We start from the raw sequence: 23,495 nt of genomic DNA, 5'->3' as shown, positions 1-23,495 counted from the left end.
CATGAATATCGAATCATTACATTGCATACTTGAAACTAATACGATGTTATATGTCAGTTATACCTCAACAAGAAAATTAGATGGAAATACATTTAACAAAGTATATACAAGATTTATATGCCTTTTACAACAAAAACAATTGTTAAGAAAAATCAATATCTAAATAAAAGGGAAGTATACTATGTTTACAGATCAAAAAATTTCATACTGTTAAGATGTCACATTTCCTCAAATTTACCTTATAAATTCAATGAAATCCTAATAAAATCCCAGCAAGCTCTTTTGTACACATTGACAAGCTGATCCTAAACTTTTTTATGGCAATGTAAAAGATCTAGAATAGCCAAAAGGATTTTGAAAAACTTCTGAAAGAAAACAAAAGAGAAAATTTTTTTTTCAAACTTGACTGAGAGAATGATTTCTCAGGGCACACACAAAAAAAATGATCCATTAAAAAAAAATGGCTGATTGGACTTAATCAAATTAAAAATACTCTGTGAAAGAACATGTTATGCAAATGAAAAGAGAAGTCACAAAGTGGAAAAAAATTGCGAAACACAAATCTTATAAAATTCTTGTGTCCAGACCTATGAGGACTCTCACAACTACATATTAAGCAAAAAATATGAACAGACACTTTACCAAAAATATATGAATGGGAAATAAATACAAGAAAAGATTTTCTACATCATTAGTCAACAGGAAAATACAAATTAAAATACCATGACAGGGGTGCCAGGGTGGCTCAGTAGGGTAAGTATCTGACTCTTGATTTCAGCTCAGGTCATGATCTCACAATTCATGAGTTCGAGCCCTGCCTTGAGCTCTGTGCTGACAGCATGGAGTCTGCTTGAGATTTGCTGTCTCCCTTTCTCTCTGCCTCTCTCTCAAAAATAAATAAACATTTAAAAAAATTACAGTGAGATACCAGTATACATTTATTAGAATGGCTAAATTTTTGAAAACAGCAATGAATGTCAAAAGCTAGAAAGGATGCTGAGCAACTGGAACTCGCATACATATCTGGTAAGAATGCAAAATGGCAGAACCACTTTGGAAGTCAGTTTAGCTATTTCCTAATAAGTTAAACATAAACATACCACATGATTTAGGAATCTCATATATATGTATTTGTCCAAGAAAACTGAAAACATAAATATCAACTCAAGAGTCCTATGTTAATGTTTATGACAGCTTTATTCATAATTATCCCAGACTGGAAACTACCCAAATTTTCACCGACTGGTGAATAGATAAAAAAATTGTGGTACATCCATCCAATAGAACGCTCTCGTTAAAAAGAAACAAAGTGCTGATACATTTAGCAACATGGATAAATCACAGAAGTTTTATTCCAAGCGAAAGAAGCCAGACACCAAAGACTACATACTGTATAATTTCCTACAGCCTCTGGAAAAGGCAAAATTATAGGGACAGAAGTCAAATCGGTGGTTACTAGGACCTGGGGGTTGGGGAGGGGGTTGACTCTAAAGAGGCGTGAGGAAAATTTGGTGTGCAGGGGGTACATATAGACAAAGTCTATATCTTGATTTTAGCGGAGGTTACATAACATTTACATTTGTCAGAACTCCTAAAATTGTACATTTTAAAAGGTCGGATTTTGTGTGTATAAATAACACCCCAATAAACTTGAAAAAAAAAATGTTAGGAAGTATCAGATTTTAATGCAAGTAAATCATGGCATTTGCTGTCATGATAATCTTTACCAAGCATCTCATTTGTATGTCTTTTAACACAGTTTTGAGGTTAAACAGTGTGCTGGGTCTTTTATCTATGCCCCAATCTCTTTTCCAATCGGGTTTGACCAAAGGTAAACACAACAGGAGATTATATTGAGGAAGCAGACTGAAATCTTGGTGTTTATTTAATAAATTCCCTCCCCTTTAAGTGACTCTTGACTGGCTGTATCCCTTGATGAAAGGTCACACTTCTTCTGCCAGGCAACTTTCTCTACCCAGATCTGTCTGTCCGTACTTACCTTTAACCCTTCAAGATTAGGGTTATCTGCCTATTATTGGTTTAGTCCAATAATAGGACTGCAATGTCCTTTCTGGTTCCTTTGCACTCTGCTCACATTAAATTCTCCTCAAATTACTCAGTTTCAATGTACCGTCTCTTTACAGTCAGAATCCTGACAGAGCAAGTCTCAACGCCTGATTCCATCACTTTTAAGCTGTGAGCACTTGTGCTATCCATTTCACATATTTGAGCTTTAGTTTTTTTCATCTGTTAAATATGAATAATAATACCTCTTCAGCAAGGTTGTCCTGCAGATTAAGTAATGATATACTAGCTGAAAAGTTTTCATGAATATCTTCTCCCTTTCTCATCTTAATCTCTCCCTTCTATCACTGGATGTATATTCTCTTTCAATTTCTTCATATACTCTGGTTTCTACTCTGTCTTTCAAGGTAACAGAATTTCTCTGTCATGTATAAATGCATAAGTAATTTATATAAGGGTAGATAATATGCAGAATCCTGTGTAAATGGCTTAAACGTACCATGGTTATGTTCCTGGAATAAACTGTTGCTATTTCTACTGCTGCAGAACAGTTAAGTCAAACTTTTGAATTAGGTCAACAAAATCCACAAATAGGGTGGAATCTTTGGGCTGTTTAAGCAGGGACAGATCTGGAATAAATCAGCCACAGATATCACTTGTCAGCATGCTGAGGGAGGCATTTCAAATAAGGGTAGAAGGTACATCAAGAATATTGGCTTCTGGTAGCATTAGGATGCATCCATTAAATCTATATTGAGAGTTTTCCATCGTGTGGATTCAAGCTAACATAATCGTTTTATGGCCGTAATGTCTAAACAAGGGTCCACAATTAGGCTGTATTTTTATCTTGACTTGTGAACTATCACTGCCAACTACTCAAATTTCAGGCTTGTTGAGACATATGTTATCCCTGGAAACCCTTCATAAAAAATAAAGCATTTTACTGTCCCACGAATTCACTGTGCTCCGGTCATACAATACATACAATCTGCATGTATAATGTTGTAAATGTGATTAGTAGGAAATGGAAAGGAAGAAAACATTCAGACAGAGGCAGGAATGTCTTGGTGAAAAAGAAATTAAAATCCTGGAGGACAGAGAAAGATAAGAATGATTACAACGTCTGCATTTATAGCCCACATGTCACAGTTAAGTATTTATAGTTTTGTTGGTAACAACCTTCCCAGTATAGCAATGTTAATTATGAAGTAGCTGTCAGTTTCACTGACACAGAGCTGTGCACCTGACTGAGCCTGAAACTACTCACCATTTCCATAGATGATCGTTTAATGTAAGGGTCCAAAAAATATACCAATAAATCAGTTTGAGTTTCTGATTATAATCTCCCTAAATCTTACATTGAAATACCCTAGTGACTTTATTTTGAAAAAATCTTACTGCATTTTATTTCCCAGATTTGATGTGTAATTATCTGAGCTAGACTAAAACCTCAGGAAGAAGTGATGGGTCTAAGGCTGAACACAATACTAAATGTATACTTAAATTTTCCAGAGCCCAAGTTCCTGTTGCTACTTAAATACCATGATCAAAGCAATAGATAAAATAAATGTGGAGAATAGGAGAGAGAAAGAGAAAGACTCAGAGAAAAAGAGTAAGAGAGAGGGTGAGGGGAGGAGAGATTGAAGAGAAGCTTGGGAAAATGTTCAGTGGAAAACCTAGAAATGATGTAAGAGAAAGCAAAGGCAGGGATTGGAGTGAGGGGTGTATAACTGAGACTATAAAAACTCAGAGAGAAAACTCACCATCAGGGCTGAGTTTGGAAGAAACTGCACAGACAGGATTCTAAAGTTAGAATCTCCTGATTTTTCACAAGGTAAGTTATATATAAAAGCTATGAGAAAAATTTAGGTTTTTTTTTCTTTTAACTACTTTTTTTATTTTCACATACTTTTAAGATGTTTTGATTATATCCTGATCTTGAATGTTTTATGGTAATATTTATCTCTCTAAAATGAGTAGAAACTCTAAGAAGATATTTTTATAATACAAAATTAGGGTGGAGCTAATTGTATGTTCAGACATTTCATATTTATCGATTAATTTTTGCTTTTGTTTTCCACTTTGAAACAAAGAGAAAGACAACTCAAGATAATGATTTTCTGTAAGTGTTAGTAGTCTTAATTTTGCTTTCATCAACAATGTCCAATATTATAAAATTTTTAAATGTATAAAAATGGTTGACTTTTAAAAACCTAAGTAGAAAGAAAAGGTTTTCTCTTATCTTTATTTCTATCAAAATTGGAGTCTAAGAAATATCCCTGAATTAATCAAGTTCCAGAGTCAATATTCTATATTCTTCAAACCTAAAATATCCTCTTTATCTTCTTATAAAATTCAAACATACAAGTATGATATTAGTACCAGTTTAGAATAGACTTAAATCATATCTATTCTTTTGTATTTGAAGTGTTCTTGCTATTAAGTGATCAAATTGAGAGTTAATCTGAAACATATATTTGAATTACATGTAAGAAATTTAAAATTTTGCTTCAGGGTGTGGTAATAGTGTATACTCAATAAATTCAGTTCTAATGAGGAATATTGCTCCTTCAAATTACACTTCTAGAGTCTATAGGTTAAGGAATGGGATAATTATTTGTTTCTAAGTTACCTTTTTAGAAATTAAATAATTTTAACAATAATTTATGATTTTAATGCCCATAGAAGCTATCAAATTGATATGTCTTCCCAAAAGCATCAGGTACAGTTTGTGTCTTCTCTTTATTTTGATACTGGTCTTCAGCCCTCTTACAGAATTTTTCTAAGGAAACTCTCGTTGTAAGTGAATTGCACTGTGATGTCACTCAATATGGCATTTCAAGTTGACATTTGTTTCTCTCCTTTTTTTCTCAGAGTTTTGAAGTGATTCTTATATAATGAATCATGGGCAGTAGAGCAGCAGATCTGTGTATAGACCAGATTTGGGGGCCTCGAGATTATAATTTTAACTTCTTGTTCAAATACTTTCAATGATTTGAACCTTTGCTTAATAATATTAGATTAATTGAACTTGTTCCAAAGAAAAAGAACTCAAAGTAAGCAGCCCCAAAATATTGCCCCAACTCTGCCACTGTATAGTTTGTAACTTCAGACAAGCCTGAAGCACAGAGTAGGACTCAATTATATTCTGTTATTATGGAAAGAGACAAAAGGGCTGCAAGTGCCAGGGAGACTGAGTGGGAGAATGATCGAGGGAAGCTCCCACATCAGCCAGTTTTTCCTATATTCAGGAATGAAGACTTGGGGTTAATCTTTACATATCACCTCATTTAACCTTCTTGCCGATATTTCATCTACTGAGATCACTACCTACAGGACACCTTTTGCTTAGTTACTATGGTGCCATCAGAGAAATAGGAGCTTTGGGGTCAGGAGACCAGACTTCTAATCCCAGTCCTGACTTCAGCATCTTTCACTCAGCCTTCCTGGGTCTTCATTCTTTCCTCAGTAAAACTGGAGTTTGGGAGGTTATAAAGATCGGGAGGTTATAAAAGATCCCAAGTTCCCTCCTAGCCCTGGATACCTCTCTATACAGGTCAACTCCCCTGTGTCTGAGATCTCTCTGATTAGAGCCTCTTGCAACTGAGCCCTCTCTCTTCTTTCTCCACATTGTTCTCAGGGTACCCTGTGGAGCAGTGGTTAGCATTACCTGCCAGTAATTGCCTGGTGCCTTGGTTGGCTTGAACTGGTTATTGTCCAGCCTTTCCCTTACCAATGTTCCATGACATCAGGCCTCCACATGAGGCTGCTCCCACAGGAACAGCTCCTCTGCCATGCCTTACCCTGATCCCTCCTCTTCTTTGTCCATCTTAAATCTCTCCTTCATCTCCTCTCCCTTGGCCAAGTTCATTGTCTCTGAGCCTCACTCTCTCCATCTCTTGAGAGCTTTAAATCCAACAGTTTCCAATGAGCATCCCCTCCCTTTCTAAAATTCTGTGTTCCTAATGACACATAAGGCTGTAACCATGTGAAAAATGCACTTTTAAAATGTCATCCAGGCCACCACTGGCAACTTGGGCACTGACCCACCAAGTCAGAGCTGTGGTTCCCGTGGGACAATTTTGGTGGTTGCATTTCCCTGCAAGCTCTGACTTGTCTGTCCACGCCAGGGCTGGTAGAGGCTTCTCCTCTTCCTCTACCTCCTTTGCAGTCCATTTCTTCTCAGTTGTTCCCATGCTTGTGGAAGGTCTAGTTCCAGTAACAAGATCCTTCATTCCCATCATGCCCACAGTGCTTCCGCTTTTATGACATAGTCTGACTATGCTATACAGTCAGTATCACCAAAACCCTGTGAAAAATCATGATCCTAACAAGATAACTACTGATTTTAAAAGTCAATAAAGCTATCTTATGAACTGTAAAACAAAAAGATGTATCATATAAAATTATATTAAAATTAAATTTAAAATTCACTTTTGTTAATATAATTAGAACTTGAATAATTATTTTTTGAGTATAATTTGGATTAATTCCCTTTCTTTTCTTCCCATTATGATATTCTGTTGTATGCTAATATTTTCATGGAAATATTTCATAGAAATATTGTTGCTGAAACTAATGGTAATGCATAATATGCTGTAACATCAAATGTTAGAGTGCTTGCCACGTCTAACTCTCTTCAGTAAAATTCCTTCCCTCACTCAATATTACCTTATTATAATTTATCTTCTACCACTTTGCCATAATTCTAGATTTCAGGTAACTTTGTTCCTTAAAATGAACAAGGGTAAAAAAGTATTTTTCATAACATAAAAAAGTACTAGGGCATATTTTGTGAAGTTGACAGATTTAGAAGGCAATACAGGATAATGACAGCTATTATTTGCATAATTAACTTGCGCTAGTCACTTTTATTATTTGTAATCCTTATAATAAACCTACAAAGTAAATCTTTGCCCCACCTTCCTGATGAAAATACGGAAACAGAGAGGCTAAGAAGCCAGCCCAGTCAGGAGTCACAACCACGTTGGTGTAACTTAAGGGCCAACCTCTTTCTACGGTCGACTTCATTGTATTAGAAAGTATACACACAGTCCCAGGCGTTAGGGCACCAGGATTCTAAAGTAACTCTGCTTGTCTCAGTACATCTATTTAAGAAAGCAAAATTATAATATTTTTCCTGTATCTAACGTGACTGATGTGATAATGAAAGGAAGTAAATTAATTTCAAAATAATAAAGTACAATGCAAATGTTTAAAAAATGGTTATTTGCAACCATTGCACTTGAAAGAAACGGAAGCATTAAGAGTCTAGTGTTGCAGGAGGAAGTCCCTGGGCAGGGCAAGTGGTTGAGGGGGTCTCCAGGTTGACCAGGCTGTGAGCGACTGGAGGACAGGGAGAGTGTCTTACTCACATTTATATCTCCAGTGCTTGACATGTAGTGTTTACCTAATAAATGCATCCTGTTGCATATTATGAAATGTATATTTTGGGCCTTTCATGTACATTTTAGACCATATTTTTTCATTGATTATATTGGCTAGTTTAATGTAATTAAAATGTAAATTAATATTTTTATTAAATATATGTAAGTACAAAATGGGCTAAAGGTAAAAGTGGTGGTAATAGCCTACAATATCCTGAGGCTTATATGTGTCATCTATAACTGCATTTATCCAACTTTATCTTTTGAAAGCCTTTTTACACCAGGTAAAAATTCCCCATGCATTAGATGAACAAGCAGCATGTTTATGTGCAACTCTGCCAGCTTTTTCCTATCCATAGTTTTAAAGATTCTTGTTTTTCTCATTATAAAGCATTGGAATTAAACAACAAATCCCCTTAGCAGAATTGTCTACAGTCATACCCTAAAGTTTTTTTCTATTTCTGGGTGACATCATTTTATATCAAGAAATTTGCATTAATTCAGGGATCCAAGCACAAATTAAGATTTGATAAGGAAAAATCTTAAACTCTGCTAGAATAATTATTAGAGAATATTGATTCACGTTGCTTTCATTAGAATGAGAATCTGAGATGTGAAACATTAATGGACTAACTGGGACTCTGGCATAAACTTCTTCATATTTACTGTGGTTGTACAACTTAGGCAAATTTCTACCCTTCTCTAAGCTTCAGTTTCCTGTCAATAAAGCCAGGATGTTAATATCTGCTCTGCATTCCTATTTACCTACCACATAAGACTGTTTCATTCATTTCATTCAGCACACCATGTTGACTCTACATACTTTGTTACAGATACATACCCCTGCTTTTAAATAATGCAATCTTCCTTTAAAGTATCTTTGTAGGTTTCCATAAATTTTTGCAACAGACTAGTAGTATGATTGGCAATTCCAAATAAGCAAAAAGAGAGAGATTTAACAACAAAGTTTGAGATTTTCTAAAGTAGTAGTGTCTAAAAAAGAATGAAAATGGTGCCAAATAGAATAAAACCAATTAACACATGTATAGTAGGAAGTTATCATTCTTCCTGATTCATAGCATTCAGGAAAAGTCCTTTTAAAATTCAGGTGTCTGACACATTAAGAACACCTCACCTGTAAGCATTTTACTTTATAAGCAACTTGGGAGATGGGAAAATGTTTTATACTTTTACAAATAGGTTATACTTGAAGGAGCATGAAAATGAGAGTCTGAAAATGTAAGTTGTTTTTCTGGATCTTCTTCTAACCAGCTCTGTGATTTTAGAAAATGTACTTCTGTCGACTGAAGAGCAATGAGGAATGAGAAAAAACGTGTTTCTGATATTTTAATTAAAACAAAAAAAAGGGGGGGGGAATGTTAAAGCAGCCTGAATTTGCACCTTTCTTGCAGGATAATACTCAAAACATAGACCAAAATACTTATCACACAATTTACCGAAAATTACAACTTTCACAAAGAGAATCTGAAGTAAAGCAACATGACTATGTTTCTTAGATGTATTTTTGTGACAACGATATAGATGATATATGTATTAGCTGACAGAAGCTATGATTTGTAATTCAGTTGCTTTTGGGGTGAAAATCCTCAGTGATTTTTAAGTCTCTTATTTATGAGGATCTGAAAGCAATTCTCTACTTCTAAAGTTCTGAGTGCCCAGTCACACTCAGCATTCTTGTTTGTGGGCCAAATTCATCAGAGGCAGTGGAATTGAAGCTCCAATAAGGAAGAGACTTGCAACTCACCTGATCTGAGTCTCTGCCTTGCAACAGGCAAGTGTCTAAAGCACATGATTATTTCACCCTTCAAAGAAAACCACTAGCAAACTTCTTTAACTGTTCAAATATTGTCACTCACTGAAATATCAAGATTGTGTGCATGATGTCCAAGTGAAATATATCCTCTTGATCATTTAAAATAAGTGTGCAGGGGCGCCTGGGTGGCTCAGTCAGTTAAGCGGCTGACTTCAGCTCAGGTCATGATCTTGCAGTTTGTGGGTTCAAGCGCTGCATTGGGCTCTGTGCTGACAGCTCAGACCCTGGAGCCTGCTTCGGATTCTGTGTCTTCCCTCTCTCTCTGCCCCTCCCCCCACTTGTGCTCTGTCTCTCAGAAATAAATATTAATTTTTTTTTCTTAAATAAAATAAAATAAGTGTTGTTGATTGCCTTTATGAAAGGTCCCAAATTTTCAGTTCCTTGTCTGGTTGCTGAGTATAAACTTTATGTCCCCTGGAAGGATTTTGGCTTCAGCAAAATTATAATCCCTTTGATACCGTTTAGTTAATCTTTTCACATTATTTTGCAGTTCACGAAATGTTTTCATGTGCAGTTTAGAGTTCCCATTGAAAAGTTTTTAGCTATCATAAAATAAGAATAAAAATGATATGGTGTTTTTTTCATAAATAATTACATATCTTTATACATTTTTAGTAAATAACATTAAATGTAATATTAAATACACTTATTGCTCTTATTTGGAAGCCCTAAACCAAATCCATAATGATTTATGCTATTTGTAAATTAATTTAAAAATTTTTAGTTAACTAAAATTAAAATTCTGTGAATTCATACAGTGAATTTTATTAGACAATTGTGACAATTTAGACATGTTATTCAAGGTCACCAGACCAAGAAATAGCACAGTAAGGATGCTTCTCCTATCCTTCAAATCTAATTCTGGGTTGTTTCTTCGCCATCACAGAAATATTTTTCTGATGTTGTTGAATACCTATTTATTGACTGAAAGTTATATTTTTTAAAATATTGAGCATACTGGCTTAAACATGATGAAAAAAGAAAAAAAAACAAGTAAACACTTGAAAATACATAGATGTACCATATTTCATCCATTCTGATGCACTTTTAACATCTCTGCAATTAGAGTGAGTCTTACACTTGATAGTATGTCATAATTTAATTGGTAGCAATTTTCTTTCAAAATGCATGTATAAAATGGGATCTCTTACCATAAATGACATCTTAAAATGAAAGATTTGGAAACCCTGTCTTTTCAGCTAGAAATACTTTAAATTCAATAGGAGTATGTTTATGTCAAAAGCTACGTGCAATCTAGTGCATAGACTGGCTGACTTGAGCGACAGCAGAAAGGTTTTTCTAGCTAAACATGCACCACCTATTATCATTACCTACAATGTCTGCACTTGTACCAGAAAAGAGCCAGATTCACCAGCATACTTTTAAAAAGCGGGAAGCAACATTAGAGGCCATTTAGACCAAACCCGTTTCACTCGGCCTAGAACGGAAAGGGTTTGTGCAAGCTATCTGGTCAAGCCAAGGCAGGGTCTGAGTCTCACAAGTCTCTTCATTACAGTGCACCACACAGACTGTGTTAAGCATTGTCCCTGTTAGGCCCTCTTTTAAAATAAAAAATGATAGTCACTCTGTTATCTATTATTCCTGAAGCTTTTCTTTGTTATCAAAAGGGCTCAGTAGGTTAAGCATCGCACTCTTAATCTCAGTGCAGGTCTTGTCAGGGTCATGAGTCAGGGCAGGTCTTGATCTCAGGGTCATGAGTTCAAGACCTGTTGTTGGGCTCTGTGCTGGGTATGGAGCTGACTTAAAAAAGAAAAAAAGGATGTGGGTGACTATAACATGTGGAGTAGGGTATAGAGTACACTTGATCTTACTCTGTTTAGGTTCACTTAGGGCCAAGCTGACTCACCAATTACCTGGAAGACCACCATTATTTTCCAAGAAGACTGTGGGTGATGCTGTGGGCAGGCACATGTGGCCATTTCATGGTGTCAGAACTAGGGACCCTTTTCAACAAGCCCTATTAAATCTTACTTAAATGCTGTGTTAGGCCAGAGTGGGAAGACAGGGTAAAACAGATAGTTTGTAAGTCCTTTATCCCTTATCTCTAAGCCCTTTATTTTTAATGTTTGTTGAAGATAGCGGTGGGGTAAAGTCTATTTTTAATATTTCCAATCAAGTAAATTAGGGTAAATAAAAATTTCCAAAGTTATCAAGGCTCACCCCCAAAGTCAGTACTCTTGAGACTTTCTAATACATCTACTATCCATAAGTCAGACATTAATGACCAAGTGTCAGGTTGAAGAGAAATGTTCTTAATCACCTGAGTAGTCTGCTTGTTGTTGTTTTCAACACCAGCCCAGTTTAAAAGCTTTACCACAAAGCGCATTCCATCAGATATTGGCTCACGTAGTTTCTTCTTTCAGCTTAACCCTCTCATCCTAACACCTCCCCTCACTCTCATTTGCTTTCATTTTTTAGATCTATGTTTCTCAATCTTTCTTTGCCCCAGCCCACTTGAGAGATTTTTTTATCATAAAAATTATTCATTATAGCATCAGTTCTCAGTAATGCGAACATCTGTCTTCATTTTAACAGAATTCTCATTTAATTCTAGCTTAAATACAATTACATAATTTCTTTGCTCCTGCATTTTCAGAGTTTTTATTATGTCAGTATGCACTCCCAATGTTCCTGTAGGGAATATACAATACGTGTTGCTTCCCAAACTTACATGTAACAGAACTTCACACCTTGCTCTCTCCACTGCCACTCCAGATACTGTTTCGAGGATCCCTTTGGGATATATAAGAAATTCTTATGTGTTGGAAAGTCTTTGAAACATAGATTAAGATGTTACACGATGTAAATGCTTGTTTATTCAGCAGTATTATTTAAAATGTGAGAATGCTGGACCCCTGGGTGGCTCGGTCAGTGAAGCATCTGACTCTTGATTTCAGCTCAGGTCATGATCTCATGGTAGTGAGACTGACCAGCATCAGGCTCTGCCCTAAGCATGAAGTCTACTTAAGATTCTCGTTCTCTTGGGGCATCTGGGTGGTTCTGTCGGTTAAGTGTCCAGCTCTTGATTTCGGCTCAGGTCATGATCTCACAGTTTGTGGGCTCTGCACTGACAGCATGGAGCCTGCTAGGGTTTCTCTCTCTCTCTCTCTCTGCTCCTCCTCTACTCTCTCTCTCTCTCAAAATAAAGAAACTTAAAAAAATTCATGTTAAAAATTCTCTCTCAAAAAAAAATAGTTAAAATGTGAAAATGCACAAACATAGCAGACCAATTGGCTAAAAATGAATGAAGTACACACCTAATTTTATAAGGCAGATTCCATGCTCACTCTTTTGAAGCTCCTCCCTAGCCAGAGGAATATCATTCAAAAATTACTCAATAAAAATTACTGAAAAATTTGCAAACATCTCCACTCTGGTGTATTCATACAATGAACATCCTTGAGTGCTCTTTCTGTGATTTGGAGTGTATATGGGGCCAACTAGATGTTTAAATCATAGGCTATATTTATCCACTATCAACAAAATAGGGAAATGGAACTGAACCTACTCTTTTTCTTCCCTCCCTATAATTTCCTCTATTTCTAATTTTGTGGCAATCAAGTTTCAACTAGTTAATCAAATGTCTTCTGTGTGGCAGGTGCCAGGGTGTTTATTTTCATTAGTGTCCCAACTGCCATATTTAGGAACTTGGCCTTTTGGTTAACTGGCTACAAGCATGGCTTTGAACCATTAAATGTGTGTATTTAAACTCAGCATTTATTTTTACATCTCCCTATCCAAATAATCAGGATGTGGTTATCTGTAAGATGGTACAGTATGACTTTTTTCCTATATACACCCAAGCACAAAAATATATGCCTCAGACATAGTCATCAATATTGTAAATGTCCATCATCCTGTGCCATTTATAATATTGCAGAGATGAAGAGAAACCTGGTTAGTGAAACATACATAAAAATAGTTAAAGGAAATCCACATGGAAAGGCTTATAAAATTGGGCAATTTCCCACTTTGTAACCTGTTTTTAACATGATAAAAAATGAGAAAGTAAAACATCACAATTGTAGTTTATCTTTGATTAAGAGAGCTATTTTTAAAAAATAAAGATATGCCAGAAATGTGAGATCATTTTTAGAATACAATTAAGGTTTTGATATGTCTTCCTCTATGTTGAGAAAGGTTAAAGAGACAACAGCATAATTACAAGTAAAAAAATATGATTTGGTGGCAAATTTTCTAAAGAATAGGGGATGCATTTTTTGTTGGTATTTTTACCAGATAACTGTTACATTCTTTGTTATTTTTCTACTGTCTCAATTTAGAGACATAGACATGATTTATTGTTTTTGATACTTATAAAAATACTCCGCTCAGATATCAATTTGTCAGAAAGAGAACACAGAATTTACTGCCCCCTTTCAGAAAGGATGGAATATAGAGAAGTAACTAGAGATTGACATTATAAGAGTCCAAAGTATTTATTGGTAACCTCCAGAAGAACTAGTTTAGACTACATAACATGAAAATTAAAATCATATTTGATAAAAGTTATCAACAACACTAAAATACTTTTATGCCCATATTAAATGTTAATAGACATGGTTGATACACATGCTACTCTGTCTATATAAAACATTTATTTGTCTTTATTCTAGCAGATAATCTTCATTGCTAAAATCCACACTGAGGTTTCACAGTAACAGTACTATAAGGAAGTACTCTAAAAAATCTCCAGTCACTCTAAAGTGAATGTAGTTACTAAAGAAATATTTAGTATTACCTCATAAGTGTTCTTTCTTACAAATTATAAATACTATATGGGACAAAGAAATTATACATGAATCAGTTCAATCCTCTCAAAGCTCTTTCGAAATGAGAATTACTCCTTGCTTCACAAATATGAAAACTAAAGTGCAAATAGATTAAATGATGCACATCCAAGGTCACTAATACTAAAGCCACAAGAAGACTCAAATCCAGTTCTTCAGATCCATCTAACCATCCTTTCTTTTTTGCTCCCAACAGCTTTCCAAATGATGTTTTTAGGGAAATAAGAGTTTTCTGAGAGTTCTCATTAAGGGATGAATAGGATGGGGGTAGGGGGAATCTTTCCTGATGCCATGTACTAAGTGGTGAAATCATGCCCATTCTATTGTAGCCCACAGCCTGTGATCTTACCTAAATCAGACAATGCTTTCCCTTTACCAGCGGTCAAATTGGCAGCCAGCAGACCTGATATAGACCACAGATTAGCTTTAATTGCCTGTATAGGGTTTTTAATATAAAAAATTATAAATGCATGAATGACACATCTTTGTGCTTACTATACAGAATTAACAAATGTACTTTTTAGACATACTTGCTTTAAAAAAATATGTAGATTAAAACTAAGTCCCTATGTTTCTTCCATAATCCTATTTACTTCCCTCTCTCCACAGAGGCAATCATAGTTATGAATCAAGTTCCATTGGTTTATACTTTAATTATATATATAGATTCCAAAATACACAAAATTGCTTTGTGCATCCCCAATTTAGGTAAATGGTAGCATGCCATATATATTGTTCTACAACTTCCCATATCCCCCCAAAAGGGCTTCTTTGCAATCCTTGCATATATATACACGTAAGATTTAAGTCATTTGTTTTAACAGTAGACACACATGTATTTAAGTCATTTGTTTTAAGTTCACAGTATGAATATACCTCAACTTATACACCCATTTCCTCTTGAGTAGAGCCCTTGGGTTGATTCTGGTTTTCTACCACTATAAACAGTGAGGCTATGAACTTTCAGATACAGGTCTCCATATAAACATGTAAGAGTTCCTTTGGACTATATACTAAGAAGTGAAATAAATGGGTTGTAGGTAGTACATGATCATTTTTAACTTTTCTAGATGTATTTCAATTTTCTCCAAATGATTGGATTCATTTCCAACCGCACTAGCATCACTCATGTTTCTCTGTTTCCAAGCACCATTCTAATATGTGCAATGTTCACTTTGAATTTTTGCCAACTTGCTGCATGCCAAAGGGTATACCATTTCTCTCCCATTTTTTTTGCATTAAAGAAGTTGCATGTATTTTTGGATGGTGTACTTTTGGATGTTTATTTTCCATTAGGCTATTTCCTTTTCTACAAAATGTCCATTCATAACTTTGGCCCATTTTTACTTAATTGTTAATTAAGTTTATTGTTATTTTTAAAATTTTATTTATCAGATTTGAATGGATAAAGAAGATGTGGTATATGTATACACTGAAATATTACTTGGCAATCAAAAAGAATCTTGCCATTTGCAACAACGTGGATGGGACTAGAATATATTCTGCTAAGTGAAATAAATTAGAGAAAGATAAATATATGATTTCACTCATATGTGGAATTTAAGATAACAAAACAGATGAACATAGGGGAAGGAAAAAAAAGAGGAAAGCAAACCATAAGAGAATCTTAAATACAGAGAACACACTGAGGGTTGCTGGAGGGGTGTTGGGTGGGGGGGATGGGCTAGATGGGTGATGGACATTAAGGAGGGCACTTGGGATGAGCACTGGGTGTTATATGTAAGTGATGAATCACTAGAGTCTACTGAAACCATTTTCACACTATATGTTAACTAACTTGAATTAATTTTTTTAAATAAGATTATAAAAAAATCAGTTTTTAAATATTTCAAATGCCAGTTTTAATTTTTATATTATGTTGAAAATATACTCCACTTAGTACTTTGTCATTTTTTTTTTTTTTGGTTTATTGTATCTTACAATACAGAGTTTTTCAATTTTAATAGAATGAAATATGACAAGCATTTCTTTCCTATAAGATGTGCACCTTTTGAATATTACTTAAGAAATCCTTACACAGCACAAGGACATAAATATATTCGCCTATTAGATATGTGGTGTTTTTGAAATTATGAATTTAAATGCTTTCAGACACAGCACATTCTCTCGGGTGCACCACAGACCTCACTAGATCTTATTTTCTAAAACCTGACCAATTTCACACATTTCCCCTTAGGTATGCAAGGTTGTAATCCTTGGATTAGATAGTCAAAGAGTAAGATTACAAAAAACTAGATTTCTCAGACTTTAGTCTGAATTATGATTATAGCTATATAATCCCAGTCTAGGCTTTCATGGAAATGATGCCTTGATAGAATTCATTCCAGGAGACTGATAGCTTCTTTTAAGTATGATTCAAGTTTTGCAGAGATGCACTCCAGCACAGAGAAGCTGAATAATTCGGTTTATCACCTGCATCTAACAAGCTTTACAGGAGATTTTGTTTTCTATCGTTATATGCTAAACTAATAAATATTGACCATGATGTATGTGACCCTCAGATGCTGGACGGGAGACTGGCAAATGCACATTTTATTCTGGCTGTGACGTTGATGCTATGGAGTTCAGGAAAAGTACGCTCAGTGGATGTAGCAACAGAGGTAATGGAAACTAGCTTAAGGGACCATATATTTTTTATGATTATAAGCCATTTCTACTAATGTTAGAAGCAGATACTGCTGACAAATAGATGCCTTAATAACACAAAACTGATGAAAAAGATATTTTTTCTACTGTCTTGACCTCACTGTAAATTCAGAGAAATCCAACTGAATGTCAAAAAAAAATAAATAAATAACCTGGAAGTAATAAGTATTAGTATTCTTTGAACAGAAAAAGCATAAAAGAAAATTCATAATCATTTCAGTCATATTTTTAACTAAATCAATTACATCAAGATGAAGTGCTTTTGTGTGAAATTTGAAGGTGTTACGTGTGAAAATTTGAGTAGCTTTGGCCAAACTTTGTATTACGGTACAAATGTTTTCTTGTTGCCATGACTAAAGCACAAATAAAAAGAAATGTGAGGACATCTCGACACAGAGAAACATTAATTTGGCTTATTTGATCTTATTAGAAAATAGTCCCTGTACTTCTTAAATAACAAATGAGAGCCTGAAATGCATTTTACCAAAGAACAAGTTTTATATAAGTTCTATGATTTTTTTTCCTGAGGATTAAGAACATCTTAAAATTTTTAATGTTTATTTTCGAGAGAGATAGAGAGACAGAGCATGAGCCGGGGAGGGCAGAGAGACAGGCAGACACAGAATCTGAAGCAGGCTCCAGGTTTTGAGCTGTCAGCACAGAGCCTGACATGGGGCTCAAACTCATGAACAATGAGATTATGACCTGAGCTGAAGTCAGAGATGCTTGCTTAACTGGCTGAGCCATCCAGGCACCCCATGAATATCTTTAAAAAGGAAGAAAACTCTGTTTTGTATGGGCGTCAGTTGAAAGAATGATAACATTTTTTTTGGAGGATGCTTTGAGAGATAATAAAAGATTTCCTATCTTTGTCCTTTGAAAGTTTTGTCTCCTGCTCTTTAGAATTTCTTTCTCATAATAGCATCCTTCCCTTCCCCAGTGTCTATGATGTCAAGCTTTTGTAGGGAAGTGGTAGATGTTGAGATTTTAAGAGGAGTTTAGAACACATTGTGGAGTTTGCAATGCAAATAACAAGAGGTATGAGATATTTCTTATTTTATTTCTACAAGATGGGAGTGTGTTTGGAATAATTAACTTCATGGCAGTATTCAGGATAGAATAGAAAAGGGAGAGTTAGAAGATAGAGAAGCAGGTTATAAGATGATTAACAATATACACTAAGCAGTGAAGAGGAGCTGATATAAATCACTACTGATGAGAATACGACAGAGCAAGAGAGGGGTGCCTGGGTGGCTCAGTCCGTTAAGCGTCCAACTGTTGATTTAGGCTCACGTCATGACCTCACTGTCACTGCCATGACGTCACTGAGCCATTGTTGGGCTCTGCACTGGGCATGGAGGCCGCTTAAGATTCTCTCTCTCTGGGAGGGAGGAGGGAAGGAAGGTAGAAAGGAAAGGAAGGAGGGAGGGAGGGAGAGAGGGAGGGAGAGGTTTTTCAGGAAGAACTGTCCAGACTTAGTATAGATTTGGTTGGTTTAAGAAAGAAGAGGCTCAGTAGATTGAGTGTCAGACTATATGTATTTCACAAGAAAGTTGCTGGGGCCAATGATGAAAAGGCTGGAAAATGCTACTCTTTCATTTTACTGGGGAAAATGAAGAACATAGAGAATGGAGGAAACAATCTAAGAAGAAAGGCAGAAAGTGAAGAAAAAGAATCTTGCCAAGACCAAGAGTCTGGCACAAGGAGGAATGTGATTAACAGGGGGGCAGGGAGGAGGTCCCTGGAGCTGATTTCTTCCCACAAGGGAATATTCTCACTTTCTTAGAAAAGAAGTAATATCCCCTGGACTCCACAATGACTAGAGACTATTAATAAGAACATTTTTTTTAAATGCTGTGATTGGGCTTAGGAAAGGAAAAGACAGGCTTCATAAATGACACCCACACTTCTATGACTTGAATGAAGTGTCAAGTGCCAATATGTGAAACAAACAGATAAGAAATTTCACATGAGAGGATAAAGTCATTGGGATATTTCTGACTCACTGTAGATGCTCATTAACAATGTGGTATTATTGCTTGTGAGAATGCAAAATGGTACAGCCACTTTGGAAGATAATTTAGTGGCTTCTTACAAAACTAAACATACTCTTATCATATGATCCAGCAATTGTGCTCCTTGGTATTTACCTAAGGAGATAAAAACTTACGTCCACACAAAAACTTGCACACAGATATTTATAGCAACTTTTATTCATAATTGCCAAAAGTTGGAAACAAACAAGATATTCTTCAGGAAGTGAATGGATAAATAAACTAAGATGCATCCAGACAATGGAATACTGTTCAGTGCTAAAAAAATAAAATAAAATGAGCTATTAAAAAAAAAAAAAAAACAATGTGGTAATAAATCACATGGAAAGCGATAGTAAGCTTCCTGAGAGCAGAGACTGGATTTTGTTCATTTTTGTGTCCCCCAGGTCTGATGCAGAAGCTGGTACATAGTGGATGCTTAATAGCTTGAATCAATAAGGTATGAATGAAAGGTAAAAAGAAAACAATGTGAGGTTTGTTTTTTTTTTTCAAATTTCATTCCATAAACATACAGAAATCTACTGAGTACAAACTATGAGCAAAACACTGACCTAAGCATTGAAGAGAGCAAATAAAAAACTAGTTTAGACACAGTTATTGCCCTCAGGTTATTCACAAGTTAATAAGCAATACAAATATATTGTAATCAATCTAACACAGGGAAAATGTCATGCGTACAATGATGAAAGAAGTATAGATAAAGCGCTATGGGAATGATAAGGATGCAGTTGTTACTGGGAAAGAGTCTAAAAGAATGCTCAGTTAATATACTAAATTTTAGAGACAGACCTATAAATTTTTATTTATTTCCTGTGTGGGTGTGTGTTGTTGTTGTTGTTTTAATTGCTTTTGGACATACCTCATCTCTATGCATTTTTGTTCCCAAACGTCTTTCTCTCGGGAGCATAAATCCACAAGAAATCAAGTTTCATGGCAAGCATGTCAGCTAAAGGTAGCAAAAGCCAAAAGCAGATGGTTATACATATTTGAGGTTTCTTTTTCTGAATGAGTGGAATCACCCCCTCCTGCCCTACAGGCTTTTGATTCTGGAGTCATAGATGTGCAGTCACCGCCCACAGTCAGGGAAGAGAAATCAGCCACTAACCTGGCAGCAAAACTCTTGCTTCTTGATGAACTTGTGTCTCTGGAGAATGATGTAATTGAAACAAAGAAGAAAAGGAGCTTCTCTGGTTTTGGGTCTCCCCTGGACAGACTCTCGGCTGGCTCTGTCGATCATAAAGGTAAACAGAGGTAAGTGAACTCTTGAAGAAGGAACATTTTTATTTTTTAATCCTGCCGCTCTAACTCCAGAAACAGAATTCCACATAAGAAAAGATGATGAAAACCTTGGAGGTAAACATATTTGTAAACATTAAATGTTTACATTCAGTGTTTTAGCTAAACATTAGCTAAACATTAAATGTTTTAGCTAACTTGTTAGTTTAATAGCATAATTTGGGAAATAACTGTTGAGGAAGTAAAATGACTGCTACAGTATGTATGAATGTTTTTGTCATACTTTCCTAAGGAAGATTTCATTGCATGCACATGTAAAATAGTTATTATAAGACATTACAGGTTTAGGAGGTGAGGGGGGATCTCTGCTACCAGGGGCATCATTTAACACAAAAGTGTTTTGGTGAAATGTTCCCATTGCTTAAAAGATTAAAGAAAACTCCTCAGCAAACCCTGAAAAGAATTTCATCATCTGGCACCCCACTTTTTGATGCACTCATTTCCATGTCCTTTGCTCCTGTCTTACGTGCTTACTTGGAGTTTTAGGATTTGTCGCATTTGTCCATGATTCCGTGACTTTGCTGTGCTCCATGACTCAGCAGACAGGATGCAATTTGCTGGACTTACATTCTGAGAGTCTCAGAACTACATGAAGAAATAAAATCACCACTTGGAGGCTGTAATTTATCCTACTGTACTTAGAAAATAATCCCTCACCTAGGTTTTGAAATCCAGACCCTATTTTAAATAAACAAATATATGGGGCGCCTGGGTGGCTCAGTCGGTTAAGTGTCCGACTTCGGCTCAGGTAACGATCTCGCGGTCCACGAGTTCGAGCCCCGCGTCAGGCTCTGGGCTGATGGCTCAGAGCCTGGGGCTTGCTTCCGACTCTGTGTCTCCCTCTTTCTCTACCCCTCCCCCGTTCATGCTGTGTCTCTCTCTGTCTCAAAAATAAATAAACGTTAAAAAAAATTAAATAAACAAATATAAATTAATTCAACTTATGTCCTAAGCATTGTGTTGGGTTCTGGTGGAAAAGAGGAGGGAAGTATAGTCTTTTCCCTCAGAGAAATCATATACTAATAAGAAATATGAAAATACTTATAATGAATTACAGTGCAAAACAAGAAGAGATATGTTTAGAGACAAATGTATGAAGAAGGCCATGGAAATCCAAGGAATAAGTGAAATTTTAGAGGAGAAAATTTTGTGCCTCTTAATAAATGTTATTTTTTTGATTTCTGGATCTTGCAACATAGTCTAGTAAATAATTGAAAAATCAATATATAGATGTTATATGTAAATATTTAAATATAAATTTATAATAGCATAAACACCATATATACTAAACACATATTGCATCAATACCATAAATACATATAATCCATTTTGAGGCTTCATCCTAACAATATCTTTAGGACGTATTATAAGAGGAGACTATATTGGGAGATATAATCTATCTAACACAGCTCAGCTTGCAAGAAATAAAGGGAGATTGACAAGTATTTAATACCCATTTGAACAGATTTTCACATATAAAGGCTACAAATAAACTATTATAAACATTTAAAAAATTAGGGAATATTGTTTCCATGAGCACTTCTTGGAGAAGGATACTAAGTGAGTTTCTTTGGACATCTGGAATGACTTGAGAGATATCATAAGAATTGGTGGGACCATAACTGTATAATTTAAGAGAAATGAGGGTTGCAAGGAAAAGAGTGCCATGTGCTATGATTATAGTATGACAATATAGATTCATCAAATATCTAACAATTCAGGAAAAGTAGTGAGAGCATATACAATTCAGAATGAATTTTGATTATTTCATGGCTATTAATTGAAAATCAAAGTGATCACTACAAATAGTTACTTGGAAACATGGAGAAAAAGGGGAAAAAAAGGATTTCAAACTAAGTTTAATGAATATTTTACTGAAGAATAAAAGAAAACAACTGAAGAGAGCAAGGACCAAGATTTTCATATTAAAAAATAAGAAAGAAATTAAAACTTTCTTATAAAAAAAAGACAGCATAAAAAATAAGGAGTATTGAAAAACTTTATATAAAATATTGGCATATATAAATACAACATTTACAATATGATAGATTCAAAAAATACTGATTATGTCAATAAATGTCAATAGATGTAACTTTTCTATGAAAATGTGAATGTTTTGGGGGTGCCTGAGCGGCTCAGTTAAGTGTCCAACTCTTGATTTTGGCTCAGGTCATGATCTCACAGTTCATGAGATCCAGCCCCACCTGGTAGTCTGTGCTTGCAGTGTGGAGCCTGCTTGAGATTCTCTCTCTCCCTCTCTCTATGCCCCTCCCATACTCCCACTTGCTAGCATGCACACACTTTCTCTCTCAAAATAAATAAATAAGCATTAAAAATAGTTAAACAAATAAGTAAAATGCAAGTATTTTCAGATTGGCTGATAAAGGGAAATCCAACCCTTTTCTGTATTTAAGATACACAACTAAAAATAAAGATATTTAGAAAGGTTGGCAATAAAAGAATGGAGAAGTTATACCAGGAAAAATTACATTAAAATAAACTAAAATAAAAGAAATAAAAACATAAATAAAGAAATAGATAAAAATTTAAAAAGAGTGTACCAATGTTTATCAAAGATAAACCACAGGGAATGCCAGGAAATAGAAAGAAACATATTAAGAATAGGAGACTTTAATTCATTTCTTAAAATCCAAGGCCGATTATATATTTAAAATTTATAGAAGACATATACAATATAATCCATAAAATGGAATTTGTAGATCTATTTGGAACTCTGAACTTCAATAGAAAATATAGCATCTTCTGAAGTGCATATGGAGTATTCAAAAAATTTACCGTATCTGAGGTGACAAACAAACCCTCTAGGAATTCTAAAAAACAGTATATTAAAAAAAATTCACTGACTGAAACACAGTGTGACTAGAACTTAATAACAAAACTAGAAAACAAGAAGTCATTTTTACCTAAAAGTATAAACCATGTCATTAAATAACTATTGGGCCAAAGAGGAATACAAAATAAAATTATACGCTTTGTTCAAGATAATAATAATGAAAATGTAATATTAGGGGCACATAAAGCAAATATCAGATAAAAATCATCATTATACCAATAAAAATTAAAAGTAGAAGTAAAGCAAAATGACACACAAAAACATCTAGAAAGAACAGCAAAGTAAGTCAAGAAAAGCCATGAGAAAAAAAAGGAGAAGGTCAGAATAACGACAAAAGCTGAAATCGTTTGTAAGCAAACCATAGTGTATAAAAAATAAATGTAAAACTGTGTTTCTTGAGAAAAATACAAGCCACTAGTTAATCTAAGCTAATTAAGAAAAAAGTAGAAAGTAAATTCACAAAATTAGAAGTGACAAGATGGAAACACCAAAACAGAGAATCTTTAAAAAGAGAACTACTTTGCTCAACTGAATACAAATAAACTGAAGACCTGTAAAATGGATAAA

At 34.9% G+C, this 23,495-nt stretch overlaps 1 protein-coding gene across 2 annotated transcripts in view; it reads left to right on the top strand.

Moving 5' to 3' along the window:
- Positions 1 to 23,495, top strand: part of OSTN (osteocrin) — a 95,915-nt gene that overhangs the window by 48,995 nt on the left and 23,425 nt on the right. Inside the window, exons 1-3 of one of the 2 annotated variants that reach the window (XM_049628409.1) lie at positions 3,765 to 3,859; positions 16,580 to 16,678; positions 19,815 to 20,029. In XM_049628409.1, the coding sequence (XP_049484366.1) occupies positions 16,580 to 16,678; positions 19,815 to 20,029 (314 nt within the window). In that variant the 5' untranslated portion in view covers positions 3,765 to 3,859. Of the gene's footprint in view, positions 1 to 3,764; positions 3,860 to 16,579; positions 16,679 to 19,814; positions 20,030 to 23,495 lie in introns of those variants that run through there. The other variant, XM_049628407.1, reaches the window with a different exon arrangement.

Source organism: Panthera uncia, chromosome C2 (assembly GCF_023721935.1).
Source record: "Panthera uncia isolate 11264 chromosome C2, Puncia_PCG_1.0, whole genome shotgun sequence".
Taxonomy (NCBI): domain Eukaryota; kingdom Metazoa; phylum Chordata; class Mammalia; order Carnivora; family Felidae; genus Panthera; species Panthera uncia.
Note: the sequence above shows the minus strand (reverse complement) of the source record. Positions and strands in the feature narration are given on the sequence as shown.